The 20,005-nt window shown below is 49.8% G+C and overlaps 1 protein-coding gene across 2 annotated transcripts in view; it reads left to right on the top strand.

The window, feature by feature from the left end:
• The window catches only part of LOC122393835 (steroid hormone receptor ERR1-like), a 108,330-nt gene that overhangs the window by 74,220 nt on the left and 14,105 nt on the right, over positions 1 to 20,005 (top strand). Inside the window, exons 4-9 of one of the 2 annotated variants that reach the window (XM_043390245.1) lie at positions 105 to 228; positions 530 to 691; positions 1,417 to 1,495; positions 6,644 to 6,786; positions 7,829 to 7,990; positions 9,633 to 9,853. In XM_043390245.1, coding sequence (XP_043246180.1) covers positions 105 to 228; positions 530 to 691; positions 1,417 to 1,495; positions 6,644 to 6,786; positions 7,829 to 7,990; positions 9,633 to 9,853 — 891 coding nt within the window. The remainder of the gene's footprint in view (positions 1 to 104; positions 229 to 529; positions 692 to 1,416; positions 1,496 to 6,643; positions 6,787 to 7,828; positions 7,991 to 9,632; positions 9,854 to 20,005) is intronic. The other variant, XM_043390246.1, reaches the window with a different exon arrangement.

Genomic DNA, 20,005 nt, shown 5'->3' with positions numbered 1-20,005 from the left:
ACTTTGTCGTGGCATCAACATGTGACCTGCGTTACCGTAACCCGTCTGACTTGACTACTCTTACCTCTCCTCTCTGACCACCGTCTTGTGTAAACTCCTCGCAGGTGCGTGGCGAGGATGACGCCCCGAAGCGGACCTGCCTGGTGTGCGGAGACGTCGCCAGCGGCTTCCACTACGGCGTTGCCAGCTGCGAGGCCTGCAAGGCCTTCTTCAAGCGCACCATACAGGGTGAGAACCGGCCGACGAGGCTGTCGGATGGGATCGCCGAACAAAGCTTAAAGACGTGTGTAGATAGTTTGCTTCTAGTCTTCCTGGAGCCAATGATTCACCTGAAATATAGCGCTAACTCTGTCTTGTGAGCAAGATTATTTGCTCCGCCACTTTTGTCACTCAAATCTAAAAGTACGAAAGCATCATCGTTATAAATCATATGAAAGCTTTGATCACCAAGTTTCGACGATCCGTTGAGGCCACGTCCTAGTTGGCAACTTCAGGCACGTTCGGAGCGATGTTCCCGCCTGGGTTTCAGCTCTGGGGTACCAGCTCCCAAAGCCGAGAGCTAGCGGTGCCGAGACTCCGGACTCTTGGAGACGTGATCCGTCCTCCCTGCTCTCTCTGTCCTTCTCGTCCTCTTCTTCCTCCTCCTCCGGACGACGCAAGAGGATCCCGGCCTTCCTGCGCAGTCTGTCAGGTCCGTCCTTGCCGCCCGCTGTGGCCACTCCTGGTGCGCACACTCGCTCGTGTTGGTCACTCGAGTCTGTTGTGCGTGTCCTAAGGCGTTGACGGAACGCTCTTGCCTGTGTAATAAGCATGAAGAAACGAATATAAAAGTAAATGGTCGTGGTTTTCATTCGTTTCAACATCCATGTCTATGATCTGATTAGAGACAAAGACAGTGTTTAAACAGCATTTCATGAAAAGTACGTCACAAGTGACGCGTTAAACGTTTTGAATCCTATGGCGTGCGTTACCTAGCCTTTTTATGTTTTGCATTTATACCACCGTCATCAACATGACTGTGCAGTTGCGTTGTTTTGTCGTGTGCCCGCCTGGCTCAGCGGACGGATGGTCCTTCTGGCTCTGTATCACCTGCCTGGTTATGACGCCCTGGCTTGAAATGACGAGGCAGACTTATTGCGTATTACCCCAGGTGTTGTGATATGAGAGCTAGCTTAAGATTTACTCAAGACCCATGAACGCTGTACCCTTCATACATCTTAGGAATTTTTAGTAAAAGCGATTTATTTGATCATGCCGTATCAGTTTGCTGGCAAATGCATTTATAAGAGGAATGATAGTCTTTGTTCAATTGACTTCGATTGTTTCGACTCTTCAACTGACGCTCATTGCACCGTAGACTTTCCATGAGTGTAACACAATTCGACACGGATTTCTCACTCCCTTACCATGTTTCAGGCAATATCGAGTACACGTGTCCGGCCAATAACGACTGTGAGATCAACAAACGACGGCGGAAGGCGTGCCAGGCGTGCAGGTGGGTAGATAGAGGAAATGTCACGTGATCTGACGCTCGCTTTGCTAATTGATGTCACGCCGTCTGGATAATGGATGTGGCCCCCGCTGAACGGTGCGCGCACGGCGCGTTACGCGATACCCGGCGCATCCCTGTATGTGCGTCTGCATCGTGCGTCCTGTGTGTCATTTCCGTCACTGGAGGCCTCAGTGGTGCTGTTTCTTCCAGTCAGCACACGTTGGAACCGGCATGGGGGGGGGGGGGGGGCGAATGTCGGTCAGGGTACAGGACGCTCACTATCGACCCCCTACGTGATGATTGGTGTTTGAGTTCCGGTGACGGAATCCGAGGGTTTTTATCACATTTGTTTTGTTGTATTCAATGGCGAATATGGTTACAGAAGAATATGACGGCCGAGCTGACGGTTGACATGTTCAGGTTAATCGACTAGACCGGTAAAGACTGGTTTTTGTTTCGCCAGCTGTATTCCGTGTTTCATCGGTCGTCATTTTTGTGTCCTAACATCAGCTGCGTGTGTGGAGCTTTTTCATTCAGTCGCCCGCCGCTTTGTTTGGCCTCCAAATGGATGTTGAACATTTCTTGTTGCCTCTGTCTGGCTAACAAGAAATGATGATGTGCGGCAGACCCGCCACCGAATGGTTTTATGGTGATTTGGATTTAAGAGAGGTAAAGGGTTGGTACGTTGTGTGACCCTAATGTAAAGGCCTGGCTACACTATGCGTTTTCTGCGTGCGTTTTTTGCGAGTTTGCGTGATTTGCGGAATATCCTTCTAGAAAGAAACGACATAACGTTTTTGTTATACGTTTTTCATATAAATTTTTAATTAATATAAACGTTTTATTAACTTTTATATAAATATTAAAGAAGTTATATTAATAATAACTTTTTTTTTTTGAACGATATTACGCAAAACACGCAAACTCGCAAAAAAACGCACGCAGAAAACGCATAGTGTAGCCAGGCCTTTACGGTACATATATCCTTGTCATATCACGCCCACTATCACTTTACGCTGGGACTGTCCTCCATCCATGCCTACATAGCAACTCTGTTGATTTGTTTCTACTATCTTCCCCAGTGACGTTGAATGAATAGCTGCTGCGAGGTTTGCAGTCGTGCAGTTCTGACAGCTCGAACTCGTTAGTTATTTGCCTTCTTAGATTGTCCTCTCCTTTTGACATTTCTCATCGAGATGGTCGCTGTTATTTTTACTTGTTTCCCTCCGTTTTGCATTTATCATTGGCATTGTCGCTGTTATGTTTTCGTACGTGCTGATAACGCTTTTTTATCAAACGAAGCGGTTGGCTCGCCATTCACCATGCTAGATCTTTCCCTCGTGCGAGTTACGCACCCGCATTGTGCCATTACTCTAAACGAGCCATTCATTACTGCTAACTGACCTGTTCCACACACCCATAAGGCAATGACGCATTCAGTAAGTCCGGCTTTGGCTTACTATGCGACCACGACAATGCATCACTTCCGAGTTTTGCGGCGTGGGACTGTCCCACTGCGCTGTGCATCATTGAATCATGGGTCAGGACTGCGCGGCTAAAATAGAGTGCTGTCATTACTGCACGCAGCGCGACCGCCGGAGATACATCAAAGCGTGCCGCCGGGCCGAGTTGTGAGGGCTGCCTCATCCCAGGCGGCTGCGGCACGAGGTTTTACTGAATCCGGCACCGCTGTGCAGGAAATGAGCGGAACTTTGCGGCGCATCTTGCCGAAATGCGTGGGGAGAGCCGAGATGCGGGGCGCGATCGCGGAATAACTGGGGCACGACTGCAGAAAGAAGAGAGAGATAGACGGAGTGGCGAAGTCCTAGCCGCCGTGACACATGCAGTCCCGTGCTTTATGTGCCAAGGGCGGAATGTCCGTTTTTAGACAGTGGTAAAGTGCCGGTCAGGAAATATCAAACGGTCACGAACGACCACTGGACAAGTCATGAGTCACGGGCTTTGTTACGGTGCAAGGTTTCTAGGGATGAAGTGTTTCCGGTCTTCCGCTATTGTGTATTAATTGTGGTCTTTGATCAGGGGCGTAGGCAGGGGGGGGGGCCACTGGGCCATGGCCCCCCCCCCCTTGGGCGCCGAAGGCGCCCTTTGCGATTGGAGGGCGCCCCAATCGCAAATGCAATTGTGATATAATCGAATCGAAAAACAATCGCGACTGGAGGGCGCCCTCCAATCGCGAATGTGTTTACAGGGAAAATACGGATGGAGGGCGCCCTCGGAGGACGCCCATTCCAAATACGCCCTCCAAATACGGTTGGAGGGCTCCCTCGGGCGCCCTCCAACCACATTTGTAGGCTGTAGCTCTCTAAGCGTAACGGTGGTCGCCTATGTAAGCCGCTGTCCTGTAAATAAGCGCCCTCTCACCCGAAGGCGCCCTCCTGTAGGTCGCCACCCTGCTACACATTGCCGCCCTTCTGCTGATCGGCGTCCTCATAATTATTGGCGCTCTTCTACCTATTGCGCCCTCATGTGAAATTTTGAAGGCCGCCTTTCTCCCTTTTGGCACCCTCTTGTTCAGTGCCGCCCTCCTACCTATTGGTTCCCTAGTCCTTCCTGTTGAATGCTAATCGGGGCCCTTCTCCTATTGGCGCCCTCGTGTTGATCGCCGCCCTCCTAACCACTGGCACCCTCCTGTTGATCACCGCCCTCCTATCTACTGGCACCTTCCTGTTGACCAGCGCCCTCCGCACAGACGCCCTCCTGTTCGTGTCATCCTCTTGAGCAAAGGCGCCCTCCTCACCATTGCCACCCCCATTTTAATCGTCACCCTTCCGCTCATTGGCGACTTGCAGTTGATGACCGCCCTTTCACCTATTGGCGACCTCTTGTTGATCGCCACCCTCCTATTGGTGCTCTCCTGTTCCTCGCCACCCTCTTACCTGGTGGCGCCCTCCTGTTGATTGTTGATCGGGGCCCTCCTACCTATTGGTGCCCTCCTGTTGATCGCTGCCCTTCTATCCATTTGCGCCCTCCTGTTGCTCGCCAACTTCCTACCTATCGGTGCCCTACTGTCGAAACTCGGGATGTTGATCGGGGCTCTTCTACCTATTAGCGCCCTCCTGTGGATCGCAGCCCTTCTACCTATTGGCAACATCCGTTGATCGCTGCCCTCCTATCATTTATTTACTCCTTTTTTGGCATGTTCTTCAACTTAGTCGTTCTATTGCACATAGTTGATGTCTTGCCTGTGAAAACTGCCACAAATGAACGTGCATTCAGCACAATGAATGAAGTACCTATACCTACCAAAACTATCTACGCTCTACGATGCATAAAACACGTCTTTGGTCTTAACGGATTGATCCTACTTTACGTGCATCATGGCATCTATATGTATTACGATTAAGTATTGTCAACAGGTTCGGCCGCAACAGCAGGCATCTGAAGTTTCGGTGATTGAAACTGGTTATGTGGGTACACTGTATGCACCTGTGAGAAGGCTATGAAGGCTGGTCTGAGGTAATTTGGATGATGTTTACGCATCTCGCGCTCCGGTATCAATCCGATACGGTGATCTGGTGCGTAGATATGCCACCGCTAATAAACTTTTATACATCGACACCCATGAGCCAAGCTTTCTATACAGTTTGTGTGGCAGCGGCCCGACCAAACCTAAGGTATTTTTTATACCTTCAAATTTGGTAAAAGAGCGAGAGGAGCTTTGAACAGTGATCGTATAAAAGGCGTGCCTAAAAAGCGGAGGAAAAGGTTGTTTTCAAAAATTTCGCGCGCCTTCGGCGCAGCATTTCAAGACCACTCGACCTCTTGTGACCTGGAGTATAAAGAATACACACGATGCAAAATCAATGCAGCACGACCTATACGAGGTTACGCAAAAAAAAACTGGTGGCATGGTAAAAAACGCCTCCCAACCCCCCCCCCCCCCCCCCCGTTGAGTGATTTTTTATCTCGCGACCGTATGGCGCCCTCCTTGGGTGAGGTGGCTCCCTCCAAACCCTTGGCCCCCCCCTTCGCGATTTTCTAAATACGCCGCTGTGACTTTGATTCATCTGGATGTTCTTTTATTGTCTTCAACTTGCTCATCGGCATACCGTTGTGGAGGCTCATGATGAATGGAACTTTACGCGGAGAGTTCCAAATATAGATTGTATCTACATTGACGTACTACCTACATTTCCACACGCAGAGACGTGTACCATGTTCACCGGTACGGGACCGCCTCCTGGCCAACTGAGTACCGACCCATCTGATGTGACTCATCCCTGGTGGTGTCCGACAGGTCTCGAAAGTTGGTGGTCATACTGGTTTGTGATTCGCACGTGGTGGTATTCGGCGGCTCCCAGGAGCACCTCATGCGATCTAACCCGTTTGTCCCGCCCCGCATTTCTTCCCACCAGATTTCAGGAGCGCCTGATGTTGGAACTGACCCAACCAATATTACGTCTGCAGCGTCTGTTGTCCCTACTTTCAGAAAAGAACAGCACTCTGACCGATCGACGTTACTGACTTGGCAGGTTTTGCGAGTGTTGACATTTTGACAATTTTACGTTGCATGTTGTCCGTGGGCTGTTTCATAGGCGTTTCAAACTGACCGTTCTAAAGGCCTGGCTACACTATGCGTTTTCTGCGTGCGTTTTTTGTGGGTTTGCAGATTTGGCGTAATATTGTTCTAGAAAAATCGACGATTTCATGTTTTTGTGATGTGTTTTATATTAAATGTTAGTTAATGTAAGAGTTATGTTAACTTTTGTATGTAACTAATGCAAAAGTTGTATTAGTTATAACTTTTTCTAGAACGATATTACGCAAAAGACGCAAACCCGCAAAAAACGCACGCAGAAAACGCATATTATAGTTTAGCCAGGCCTTAAGACACTGTCACCAGAGGGTTTCAGAAGTGTATCTCGAATTTCTTCTGATTTTCGTCTGACACACGGCACCGTCCCGGCAGGTTTCAGAGGTGTTTATGTCAATCTAACCTCTCCCCGACTCCGTCTCCGGCAGGTTTCAAAAGTGGGAGCCGTCCTGACAGTTCTCCACCTCCCGTTGTTCTCCGGCAGGTTTCAGAAGTGGCAGCCGTCCTGACAGTTCTCCACCTCCCGTTGTTCTCCGGCAGGTTTCAGAAGTGGCAGCCGTCCTGACAGTTCTCCACCTCCCGTTGTTCTCCGACAGGTTTCAGAAGTGTCTGACGGTGGGGATGCTGAAGGAGGGTGTTCGGCTGGACCGGGTACGGGGAGGCCGACAGAAGTATCGCCGCAACCCCGAGCCACCCTACCAGCTGCACACCGTCCAGGCCAAGAAACCGTCGCTCGAAGGTAGGTCGGCGGCCGCTTGGCCGTTTGTTTTGCCGCCGGTAGCAGTTGAGGCGCCTTCCGGTGTGGTTTTGTGTGTTGATTTCATGTCCTGACTCACTGATCACCCGTGATTGTCGCGCAGTGTCCGGAAGCGGTAATAGTTTGGCCCTCAGTCGGAGGATTTGGGCTATCGTTGTCCGTGGTTCTTTGGAAAAACGTGGATCCGCTTTCATGATGGCGTAATCAGTAACACAGATCAGATTGTCACAAACACTTGCGATTGGAGCCCTACGTCCGGTCAAAAATGTACAGGCAGCTCAGCCGCCGCCTCACCGGTTACCGTTGCGCTGTCCGCGGCCAAGCCCACCGCTTTCATCGTTCTGCTTGTACTGGGCCCCGGGCGGCCGCTGGTATCCTTGAAGCAGGGTACGCAAATACCCTGACTTGCTCGTTACTGAACTCACTAGCCAGAACGCACAAACCACGCACAAACCACGCGCTTTGGCCGGAGCAACGGCCTCAGGCCGAGGGTCATTCATGTCGCCTGTCTGCCGGGCGGTCAGAGCCGATTAGCGCGCTGCCCGGCAGTCTGACAGCGCCGGCGTGTGGCAAAACACAGAGAGATCGGCTGCTGGCGAGCGGCCCGCGATCGGCGCTCGAGGTCGGTCGACTCCGGTTGCGCGGGTCGTTGTGGAGCTGTCCAAGTGCGGGTGTTGTGGACGAGGGTCACCGCATACCAGGCGTGTGTTGGAGGCCGATAAAGTGACAATGGACATACCGGGACTAACACATTGATAGGCGTGCTGCGCAGTGGTTCATAACTTTCAGATCCGAGCGCAGAACAAGTCAATTAAAAGTTGGCTGAATAACGCAGCTCATGCATTAATGATTAAGATAGCAATTAAGCCATTCAACAGCATGAATATGATATCCATTTCATAATTGTTTAATTCAACATCTCGTAAATGGATGAACTGTTCCCATTTCTCTGCCGTCCCTGACTGCCCTCCAGACCGTGCCTGACCCATCGCACGCCGCGCTCACACTCCTTCCACGTCTACAGAGAACACGCTGCTGCGCCACCTCATGAAGTACGAGCCGCCGATGCCGAGCATGCCGCTGGACCGCTCCATTCCGGATGTAGAGTACCGCACCGTCTCGGCGCTGGCCTGTCTGTTCGACAAGGAACTGGGCAACTTCATCGGATGGGCCAAACAGCTGCCGGGTGAGATAGAGGATGGACTGTGGGGCGGGTAGCGGGCGACAAGGGCTGAGTTGATGACCTGGGACTATGGATATAATATGAAGGACACTCAAGGACAGGCAGACAGTGAAAACGAGTTGATGGTGAAATCTAGCCATGCGAGTGATTGAAGGAATGCTTGGGTAGATATAGATGAAAACAGTAGTGGCCGCTGATTGCCGCTAAAGTCCGCTCCCCAAAATCACAAATCATCATCACCATCACCATCATAATCGGTATCCGATTCTAAGATGTGTGGCGGTACGCCTCTCAGCTAATCTGGCAGGTAACTTTGCCGTCTGTTCTGATGAGCAATGTCGCCGTTTGATCCGACCGATTCCACCGTCTATCATGGTGTGGTAACGCGGCTTTGGTCTCTCGAGTTACGATGGCGATGTCTGGGGTCCCCGACCGCTGGCATGAGTCATTGTCTCGGGGCGATGCTCTCAGAGCACCAGACGCGCCTTGTCCCGTTTTATTGCCCCCTACACTGGCCTCTGGTGGCGCCCATCTGCCCCGTTCGCGACTGGCACGACATGAGAAGATAAGGGAGGGAGGACAGGGCATGGGGGCTCAGCCTCGTGACTGGCACGACACGAGCGCTGCTGCAGGGGGCGGAGAGGCATGTGGTGGAAGCTCTGGGCTGTTAATGGGCGGGGTGAAAACACAGACCATTGCCGCCGTCCTGTGTCTGTTGACAAGAATCCTGAGAAGAGGAAAACAGGGGCTGCGGTAGGCGGGCGGGTGGGTGGTGCTGGGCTGGTAGTTTCCCGGGAGTAGACAGATAGGGTGTCAGGACCACGACCTGTGGTGGCAGGATGTGGTCGTTGAGTGGGGGAGTTTTTATACAAAAATAGACACATGGACACTATACGAACCCATAAGGTTGTGTTGATAAGCTGTTTGGGTGAGCTAAGTGTTCCGAGGAGCCGTTTTCTTTGTGAAGCTTGCAGAATATGCGATTACTGGAACCGGTTGTGAGCACCTATGGGGTGGGATAACGACCACAACACAAAGACCAATCGGAAGTTAGGGTGGTCCCTAGTCTAAGTCCTCCGTAGACCGTGTTTCCAGTCATAAACCATAGATGGAACTCATTACTGCTTCTGGTTCAGTGTTTAATGAAAGTCATTTATATTTCGGGCTATTCGGATGTGTTATGTGATTGACGAGACAGGAGCGTCATTCACATAAACCATTAGGTAATGAGACTCGGCTCTTTACTATGACCGATAATTACTAATTTAAAGGCAACATGGCTATCATGGCACCCTCGGAAATGGTAAATTAGTGGAACGGCTTCTCTTACGACCAACTTTATGCGGCTATATCACGTCCGAAATGGTCTCCGCCGGTAATTTCATGAAGCTCAATGAGGCGCGGATGGAGGGCGTAAGACGCCGATTATTGTGTTTTACTGCTTTATTTAGGTTATTTAAATATATTATTTCATTTATTTATTTATTATTTCTAGTATTGTTGACACTAATGGTCAGGGTTGCGACACAGGTGGCTATGAAATGACAGCATAGCTACCGCTAACCTTAACACCACGCGTGCACTGTTATGCGTACGCACTACCCAAGCACGCCGCTAACCCGTGCGCCCCGCTTCCCGTCTGCAGGTTTCGGCAACCTGGTGCTCAACGACCAGATGAACCTGCTGCAGAGCTCGTGGGTGGAGGTGCTGACGCTGTGCTTCGCCTTCCGCTCGCTGGCGGAGGGCGGCGGAGGGGGCGGCGGGGACGCCAGTCCGCCGGCGCGCGCACAGCTCACCTTCGCCAGGGACCTGACCATTGAGGAGAAGGTGGCCAGGGACTGCGGCCTCGAGCAAGTCTTCTTCCAGGTCGGTACCGGGGAGTGTGAGCAGGGGAGGGGTGTATGTGATGGGGCAAAGACAGGGAGAGGGGGTTGAAGGGTACCGTGACGCTGGTGGCTACATGGACCTGCGGCGGTGGGCCTACAAGCTGCTTGCTCGATTACCTGATACAAAAGTTGTGATGGGTGGTGATAAGGCAATGCTGCTGGATTTGTGTGTTTTTTTCTTATTTTTTTCTTACTGTTGTCTTTGTGAATAAGCTGTTCGTTTTTTTTTTTGTTTTTTTTTTTGTTAAGTCGAGTCCTGTCTTGTTTGAGTGGCGTTTTCCATCTTATCGCTGTGGATTTGGTGCTTCCTTTGCATGTGACGTGTAATGTTTTTGTTTTGTGTACTGCAACACCTATAATCTTGCGCTTCCTTCCGGCTACGATAAAGCGTATCCTGTGGATTGGTCCACTCGGCGATCGAGGTACAAGTGCTTCCATCTGTGTACCGTTTCGGACTCTGGCTAGGGAATCTCACACCAGATGGCAGGACGGCTGGCTCCGGACGTCGTTCGCCTCAGAAGGGTGTGCCAGATCAGATTCCTAAGCGGGGTCCCTGCGCTGAGTCACGAGCATACTGACGACTTTGATCGATTGAAAATGATTAACCCTCGCACGACCAGGCCATTTCTCATAACACGAACGACCAGGGGGGGGGGGGGTTGTTACGACCCCCCCCCTGGCGTTTCGAAACGGAAGGTCGTAGAGCTTAGCGGAAAAAACCAACGGATTGCTCTCAACGAGATCTCGCGATTGGTGGTATATTTTTTGGTCCTAGGTCAACATTTGACCTACTTTTGACCGGTCAAAGGTCAAATTTTCGGAAAAATAGACTTTTTTCAACTTTCGGCGGCGATTGCGGCAAAACGGTGGGAAATATCGACTTGAAACCTTCACTATCGTGTTCCTTGATCAATTCTCTATCGTTTGGTATGCATTTCGTTTCCCTAGCTCTAAAAATGGCGCGTTGGGAGCGCCGGAAGTCGGCAAGGTCACAGTCGGCGGCAGAAATTCGAAAAATCAAAATTTAAATTTTTGAAATCTGATTGTATTTTTGGATTTGGGAGGTCCATTTGCTCCCTATAGAAGCTAATATTGCTGCATATTCCCATTGAGGTGACAAGAATTAGCAAAATAGTGGTTCGGGCGCTTTTCAAAAATAGTACCGGACGCTGTTCCTCTTGTGACGTCATAGCTCCGTGACCTGACCTGACCCGGTCAAATTTCTTATACCATATGATAGCCAATACTTGCCCCAACATGCATGGGAAGTTTCATCACGATCCATCAACCGATGTCCGTACCACCGGCAGGAAACCTCGGGCGTTGGCACTCAGTTTGTGAAAATCCGGCCGGAGGCTGTACCTCTTATGACGTCATAACTCCGTGACCTGACATGACCCGATCAATTTTTTTTCGGCAAAAGATGCGCAAAGGTTGCCCCAGAGGGTATTGAAAATTTCAGCCCGCTACGACAAGCCGTTTAGCGTGCACTTCGAAAAAACCTCAGGGGGGGGGGGTTGATACAACCCCTCCCCCTAGGCGTTCTAGGGTTAATATCAGGGTTCCGGACCTGGTTTAAAATGAATAGGCTGCATCCTGGATCTGCCGTCGCATTATGTCGACGAAACGCCAATTTTTCAAACAAAAGTGCCCTCACGGGTGCACGTGGCGCGTGCCACTTGCACCCGCTTCACCCCGCTTTACCCCGCTCCCGGCGCATAACTCGGGAGCCAATAGAGCTACAGCGCCCCGGAAAATCGCATTCGAGAGGCATTTTAACGCCCTTTCTTGATTATGCTTTCAGATTTGACCTGGGGTCAACGGTTAGCCTCTAGAGGGCAACAACTATAAAAATAACCGTTTTTTTCAAAAAATGTATTTCGGTAATAACTTTTTCCTCAAAAGAGCCAGACATTACTCTGGCAGCATCGTGCTCCTCTCATCGAGATGCGTCGAATGAACTATACTTTGACCTTGAAAGGTCATTTTGAAAATTTGCTTTCAGGTCAAGGTCATTATCTGACCTTAATGCTGCAAATCAGTCGATCTGTATCGTCGAGCTGAACACATCTGAGGTGTTTTCACCGCTCTAGCACGTCTCTATCAAAAGTTATTATAAAAAAACTGCTGGGGACCTTTCATGACGTGAGATGACTTCAGGGGCACACAGAGGGGTCACGGGTGCAGTTTTCCGATTAAATGTGTCATAGTTTGAATCGTTGAATTTATTTACTTGCAAGCAAGAACAGAGGGGAAAAGGGGAAATAAATTTATCGCTTCCCATGCGCTTGCAATACAAGTCCAAAAACTGGCGTAAGTTACGGACTCGCTTTATGAAACGAGGCCCTGTGACCTGACGTTGAACGACCCGGGTTTGAAATTTTTACAACATGTGCGGGAAAAGATGTATGAACATTTGTGCCAAAAATGGCGGCGCACATCGCCGCCGTTTTTGGGATATTCGCGAAAAAGTTGAGGGGGGCGTGAAGACCCCAGCACCCCCAGCACGGCGCGGATTAAAAAAAAAAAAAACAACTCAATGCAAACATGGGACGCTGATATACTTTATTTTTTGCTTAACGAGAGCAGTTTGTAGGCTATCGTCGGTAAAAATGTCACCTACAACTCCCCTCACACGTTTCGTTTCGGACGCCAATTCTGGGAACAGTTTGATCGGATCGCGTTCATGTGCTCCACTTACCCAAGAGCCCGGTGCGCCGGGTGTGACCCAACCCGGGCACGGCACGGTCATCGCAGCGACGATATCTTACCGGTCAGCTCGGACATGGATAGTTCCGCACTGTCCGGCCGTCGTTGGGCAATGGTTCCGATCGGACGCGGCGACTGGGAGGGGCTCTCCTGCTGCTGATGTTATCAGAAGTGCCGAGTTGTTGTTCTCGAAAGGTCCTCTGGTGAGGTCAGCCTGTTATCTGGGAGTCTCGAACAAAATGACTGTTTAAGTTGAGATTGGTCGGCTGTGAAGAGGGCGCCTATTGTCCCCTGGAAAACTTCTTGTTCCTAACGCATTGTTGTATGAAGTTGTCTTGAGCTGCGACTTAGTTCATCTTTGTCTTGCCTAGACAGCGTCGGTTGTTGTCGCCTTCCGTCAAATTCGGTCACGTCTGCTGCTTCCTTCCTCTCTGGTCTCCGCCGTAGAGCCGGTCAGGCGCACCCCGCGCCGGTCGTCTCTGAAGGAACCCGTCCGTCGATCGGACCGGGCTGCGAGTTACCTAAGTGTGGAACTACCCAGCGCCGAGCCGGCCGGATGACGTCACACCACGGCCAGTGCCGGCGCGGCGGCAGACTGGCCGAGATTGGCATGGTCTTAACTTGGCGGAGAGGCATCGGACGCCAAACTTCTGGTGTAGCTAGTTAATCACATTTAATTTTAGCGCATGGTGTTTCTTCCATGTGTATGAGCTATCACGTCCTTCAAATGCCTGATGTGTAGGTGAGCGTACCTGCATTTAGTGTGTGCATTGGATTGAAAATGTGGATTGTGGATTGAATGTGAAAATGTGCTATGTGGATTGAAAATTGGGGCACATTAGACACGCTGCGCAACGGATTCTGGTATTGCCTGGCTGATTCTGGCTTTGTGTCTTCGCGCGAACTATTGAAAGGGAGGACAATTTTTAAAGGTTGTTACTCAAACGTTTAAAAATAAGCAACTGCTCATTGAATTTCTGGCGAGTGGTGGTGGAACTTTCTGTTCACAAATGATTACCTACCTAGTACCTACCTGCAGTGGCAAATAACTGGGTCGCGGTCAATTAGCCATTAGGCATGATTCACGAAGTTCTTAAACCTTTATTAGACTTAAGTATGCAACATTTGCGTCTTTTCGCGTTGTAGTATCGGTTAGCAAATGAGAAAATCTGCATCTTCTCGACAGCCCTCTAGGTATTCAAGAAACCTTTCCATATTGCATCATTCCAGAAAATAATTTTCAAACATTGGTATCCTCCCCACAAAAAAAAACTGAAGCAGTTTCCTTCGGCTCCAATGCGCCGCTCGCCCAGGGAGGCGGGAATGTTATATTCTCGGCGGTCCAGTCTGCATTCTGCAGCACAATTAAACTTGGCGGACCCCCAGCGCACGACTGAACGATTCGTTTTGTTGTGAGTGACTGTGACGACAGCAAATAAATTCACTGGTGGTTTTGGAATAATTAACAGCCGGCGCAGCCCAGTGCCTCTTGAAATGAATTATACAGTAGCGAATGCACTATTGCAGAGAAGAAAATAGAAATGGACTGAGCAGATGCCCAACCACGCTGTATTATCAACTTACCATTACGCTTTACATTTTCATTGGGTAATCATGGAAACAAACGACTTGCGACCCTTCCGCCTTACATAACTCGGTAGAATACCCCTGAGTCGGCTAAACTACACTGCATCTCTTCAAAGCCTAAGCATTTTACAATTTACCACTCAGCTATGCACAAGCACAGGCGTATAATTTACTGCTCAACTCCTTTTCCTCATCATCTTTTTGGCACCGTCAATCCCCATCTGCGCTATCCACTGTCCAGCGAATAAAGCGGCCGTCTCCAGTTCTCCGGCAGGGGCTTCCAAACTCAAGCGAACTCGCCGAAGTTTCGCCATTCAATGCGCAGGATCTGTACATTTGAGTTTGAGAGCCTCTGGATTGGCTCGGCGCGCCTGGGCTACGCCGTTGGTCCGGCCAAGTACGTGAGTGACGTCATGCTATGAGCGTCATCCCTCGACCAAAGTCACCAATCAGAGCCCTATAATTGACGTACAGTTCCACACTTAGGTAACTCGCGACCGGGCTCTACGGACAGATGTACCGACCGGCCTACCGGCGTGCGTCGCCTAGTGTGATATAGATCTGGATAGGGAGTCCGACCCGACCCAGGGACGCAATGTCTATGGCATTAGGTAACGGCTGAATGTAGTGTGAAGAGGATGGGTGGGTCCTGGTGAACGCGATGATTGTTCAATGTGAATGATAGGAAGGCTGCTGACGGCTCATGCATTACGAACTTAACCCGCGAGTTGCTGGGGGGGGGGCGTTAAACGCCCCCACTTTTTTCGCCGGGCCATAGCATAAAAACGGCGCGCAGGCGCGCCAAATTTTGGGTACCTGTAGGCAATGGATTGAAGTTTATTGTGACAAAGTTTCAAAAAATCGGTCGGAAATTTTTTTGAGATATCGAGGTTTTAATGACGTCATGATTTCTGAGTTTTCGACCAAAAATGGCATATGTTCAAAAAATCACATAAAATCACAGAATAGACATACAGACATGCCGTAAACGCCATTAGACTGCCAATACCATGAACAATCAAATGGCTATCTTCGATTATTGATTATCGTTCCGCATTTTCCAAAATCTTGAACTGAATCTTGACAATTTCTCGTGACTACTTCACGACCATGATACATGCATTTCTTAAATTGAACTTTTTTAGCCAAACACGTACAGATATGATAAATTGAATGTCACCATCGTGTTCTACGCCTCAAATTACTCATAAAACATGTGTCACAGGCTGCGAATATCAGTTTTGATTTTCGGGGATATGTGCCTACCCGGTTGACTTGACCTTGACCCTGACCTATGCTTGACTGACCCCTACATGGAGCTGACACTCTTGTAGGCCTTATATGATGGATTGTGCACCGTTTTGACAGAGTTTATGACGAGAGGCGCCCATTGCGAAGTCCTGAAGTTCATGCTACTGAAAGGCCGATTTCAGGTGTTTGACCTGACCTTGACCCGACCTGTGACCTCAAAATTCAACTTTAAAGTACTCATCTGAAGCGTCTCGTCGCGTTCTTTCGTTTGCCGCCTCGTGCGTTTCGCTGCGCCTATTGGTTCTCGAGTTATCGGCTGGGGGCGTTTAACGCCCCCCCCCCCCCCCAGCAAACGGTGGGTGGCGAAATACCCCAGCAACTGCCGGGTTAACACGCGCACCGACGGGGGGCGGATATCCGCCCCCCCCCCCCCGAGGTTTTTCGCCAATAGCGGGAAAACCGCGGCGCTACGCGCCGCGAAATTTGGTACGACTATTTCCTCATCAATTTTACACATGGTGTGGAAGTTTGAACTTCCTACCTTTTAACCCGGCAGTTGCTGGGGTATTTCGCCACCCACCGTTTGCTGGGGGGGGGGGGGCGTTAAACGCCCCCAGCCGATAACTCGAGAACCAATAGGCGCAGCGAAACGCTCGAGGCAGCACACGAAAGAACGCGACGAGACGCTTCAGATGAGTACTTTAAAGTTGAATTTCGAGGTCACAGGTCGGGTCAAGGTCAGGTCAAATACCTGAAATCGGGCTTTCAGTAGCATGGACTTCAGGACTTCGCAATGGGCGGTTCTCGTGATAACTCTGTCAAAACGGTGCACAATCCATCATATAAGGCCTACAAGAGTGTCAGCTCCATGTAGGGGTCAGTCAGGCATAGGTCAGGGTCAAGGTCAGGTCAACCGGGTAGGCACATATCCCCGAAAATCAAAACTGATATTCGCAGCCTGTGACACATGTTTTATGGGTAATTTGGGGCGTAGAACACGATGGTGACATTCATTTCGTCATATGTGTACGTGTTTGGCTCAAAAAGTTCAATTTAAGAAATGTATGTATCATGGTCGTGAAGTAGTCACGAGAAATTGCCAAGATTCAGTTCAAGTTTTTGGAAAATTCGGATCGATAATCAATAATCGAAGATAGCCATTTGATTGTTCATGGTATTGGCAGTCTAATGGCGTTTACGGGCCGGCATGTCTGTATGTCTATTCTGTGATTTTATATCATTTTTTGAACATGCCGTTTTTGGTCGAAAACTCAGAAATCATGACGTCACTAAAACTTCGATATCTCAAAATTTTTCCGACCGATTTTTTTGAAACTTTGTCACAATACACTTCAATCAATTTCCTACAGGTACCCAAAATTTGGCGCGCCTGCGGCGCGCCGTTTTTATGCTATGGCCCGGCGAAAAAGTGGGGGCGTTTAACGCCCCCCCCCCCAGCAACTCGCGGGTTAACCCGCGCCCGGCTGGGGGTCCTGGATTTCCACGCCCTGCTGGGGGGGGGTGTTTGAACACCCCCCCCCTTCTAACTCGGCTTCTGGGCCACGTAGCGATACGCGGAAGGCGGCGTTCAAAAGAGCGTCGAAAATAATGACGAAATCACTTCGGTCAATTTTTTGGTCAGGTCAAAGGTCAGGTCACCAGAGGTCATTGAAGGCAAAATGTCGCCGATTTCCAGGTCGAATGTCGAAAATTTCCAAGAAGCCAACGCAACTCGGGAACCAATAGAGCTATGTACAGCGCGGCAGAAAAGCGCATTCGATAGCCCTATTAACGCTCTTTCTGAGTAATTCTCTCAGATTTGACCTAACGTCAACGGTTTTGCCTGCAGGGGGCAAAAACTGCAAAAATAGCCGATTTTTTTTTTGAAACCGTTTTTCTGAAATAACTTTTGACCCAAGCCTTGTACGAGCTTACTTTTACCGGCATCGTGTTCCTCTCGTCAAGACGCATCGAATGAACTAAAATTTGACCTTGAAAGGTCAACTAGAAAATTTGACCTCAGGTCAAGGTCATGACCTGACCGGAAAGGGTCATGTTGCATATCAGTCGATCCGTATCGTCGAGCTGAACACATCTAAGGCGTTTTCATCGCTCTAGCATGCCTCTATCAAAAGTTATTTGCGAAAAACTGTTAGATACCATTCGTGACCTAAGATGACCTCAGGGCATAAATAGGGGTCACGGACACCATTTTCATGTTCAGTGTGTCTAAACCACTTGTAATGCAGTGTTTGGGAGTGTTTATAATGTCTTTCGTCCAAAAGAGGCGCATTTCAATTTTTTCCCATTGACTTATAATGGGGAGGTCGCAAAATTGACCTGACCTTAGGTCATCGATATCAAAATTCTGAGATATACATTTTGTACATACTATTGCTCTTAGCAATCGCTGAAAGTTTCAAAGCGATCGGTCACTCGGTGTAGCTATGACAGACATTGAAACTTTTTATGAGGTGAGGTCACTTCAAGTGACCTGGTGACCTGACCTTGAATGACCTTGGTCTGAAATTTTCACAGCATGTGTAGAATTGATGTATGATAAGGTGTACCAAAAACGGTGGCGCTCCGCGCCGCCGTTTTTGAGATATTCGCGAAAAACCACAAGGGGGGTGTGTTCAAACACCCGCCCAGCAGGGCGCGGGTTAAGGTCAGGTCACCAGGTCACTTTGAATGACCCAACCCCAAGTCACTTTTTTTGCAACTTTGTCACCGTGCCAGAGCTACAGTAGATGTCGGAGGCATTTGAAAGTCGCAGGATGTTATTAGGTCATTAGTAGCTACAATTTGTATATCTCGGAATTTTGATATCGGTGACCTAAGGTCAGGTCAATTTCGCGAACTCCCCATTATAAGTCAATGGGGGAAAAATCAACTCCCTGTTTTTACCACTAAAACGGGTCGGAATGGCCCCATATACCATACATGACTTCATATACGATCAACCTTCACTACCTTGAGGTCTGTTTTGCTGTTGGGCAGCTGTAAGGTCATGTGACGTCATCAAAGGTCACCAAAGGTTTTTGGCCAATAACTCGGTACAGGAACAAGATACAGCCGCGTGGATGGTCTCATTGTGGTCAGCTCGTCAAGACGCATCGAATGATATACATGATGACCTCGAGGTCACGTGACCTGAGGTCAACCTTTGACCTTGACCTTTCGAGGTCAACATATATATCATTCGATGCGGATTGACAAGAGGATCACGATGATGCCCTTAGTTTATTCCTATCTTGACTAATTCGAAAGTTATTCGAGAAAAACTCTCCATATCTAGCGCCGCCATTTTGACTTTTTCGACCCCTGTGACGTCATCTTTGACCTGACCTGAAAATGACCTTAGTAAAAATTGTAGATCTTGACCGTGCGTATCCGATGCCGTTTACTGCTTGTCGCTATCTTGCTTCGTTCTCGAGATCTCAGGGGGGGGGGGGCGGTCATCCGCCCCCCCCCCCCGTCGCGTCGGTGCGAAGTTGGCGCAGACCCCCGTCGGTGCGAATGTTAACTGTTCATCGTTCGTATTCATTCATTCACAGTACCTAACTCTTGGTGTGTAATACGTCAAGAAGTTTGTCATTATTCACAAACGTGTTTGTTGTAGATAGCATGCCTACAATAACGGTGTATAACAACAGTCAGCATTTATAGCGGCGCCTGCGGTGTTCCGTAGTGAGACGGAGCGAGTACTTTGAGCTTTGAGCGAGCGCGTGTTTTGAGCCACATTTCCCCGGTATCAGTGCCAATGCGCTGTCAGAACTGACAGACGGGGGCGTACCTCGTTACCTCTTCCAACCGCGTTTCCAGTAGAGCACCACTATTACACGCATGTCTCCTGTCGCGAGCCGGAAGCTGTCTTCGTCTGTATCCGTTGCAGTAACTTCAGGTAGCGTTCGGTCTCAATGACATGGCGCTCACCCGTTCCGTCGTATCTATCCTCAGGATACTGAAATCCTTCTCCACGCGGCACGCCGCAACCCTGTGCGGGGCTGGACAGTGGTCACTGGTCAGGCTTATCCCATGCCGGCTGCTCCCTTGGGGTGCACCGCAGCTCCTGAGGGAGCCACCCGAAGCCGGGTGCAGGGAGTGCTTGGGGGCTGGGTGGCCTGTCCTTACGGACGGGCTCAGCCCCGGCGACTGCCTAGGGTGTCTGCCCAGCCCCAGACCAATGTCTCCCCCTAATTCCTATCATCCTTCTGGCTCTGAAATGGTCTCATTGGACCGAAAGGGCCTAACCCAACAAAACAAACACAAAACGAAACTCAATGACATATTTTTTATTCATCTCTCGGACTCACGCCCTTTCTGCCCCCCACCCCACCCCTTCCCCCCCCCCAAGCTCTCTAAGTGCGATAGATTAAATCATCCATGCATTCACAGACGGCGGGAACAATGTTCCGTATTTTGAAGACGCAATGCCGCCATTCATAAGGCATGGTTCTCCATGTCAGAAATCCCTAAATGAGGACCTCCTTTCATTCATTCTTTCTCGCCACTGAACCGCAATTAGGACAGTCGAAAAGTGAACTTGGGAGTGGTGTGTCCCAGTCCGTATCGGGAGCCCAGG

The sequence above is a fragment of the Amphibalanus amphitrite genome, unplaced genomic scaffold, assembly GCF_019059575.1.
Source record: "Amphibalanus amphitrite isolate SeventyFive unplaced genomic scaffold, NRLGWU_Aamphi_draft 000556F_arrow, whole genome shotgun sequence".
Classification (NCBI taxonomy): Eukaryota; Metazoa; Arthropoda; class Thecostraca; order Balanomorpha; family Balanidae; genus Amphibalanus; species Amphibalanus amphitrite.
Note: the sequence above shows the minus strand (reverse complement) of the source record. Positions and strands in the feature narration are given on the sequence as shown.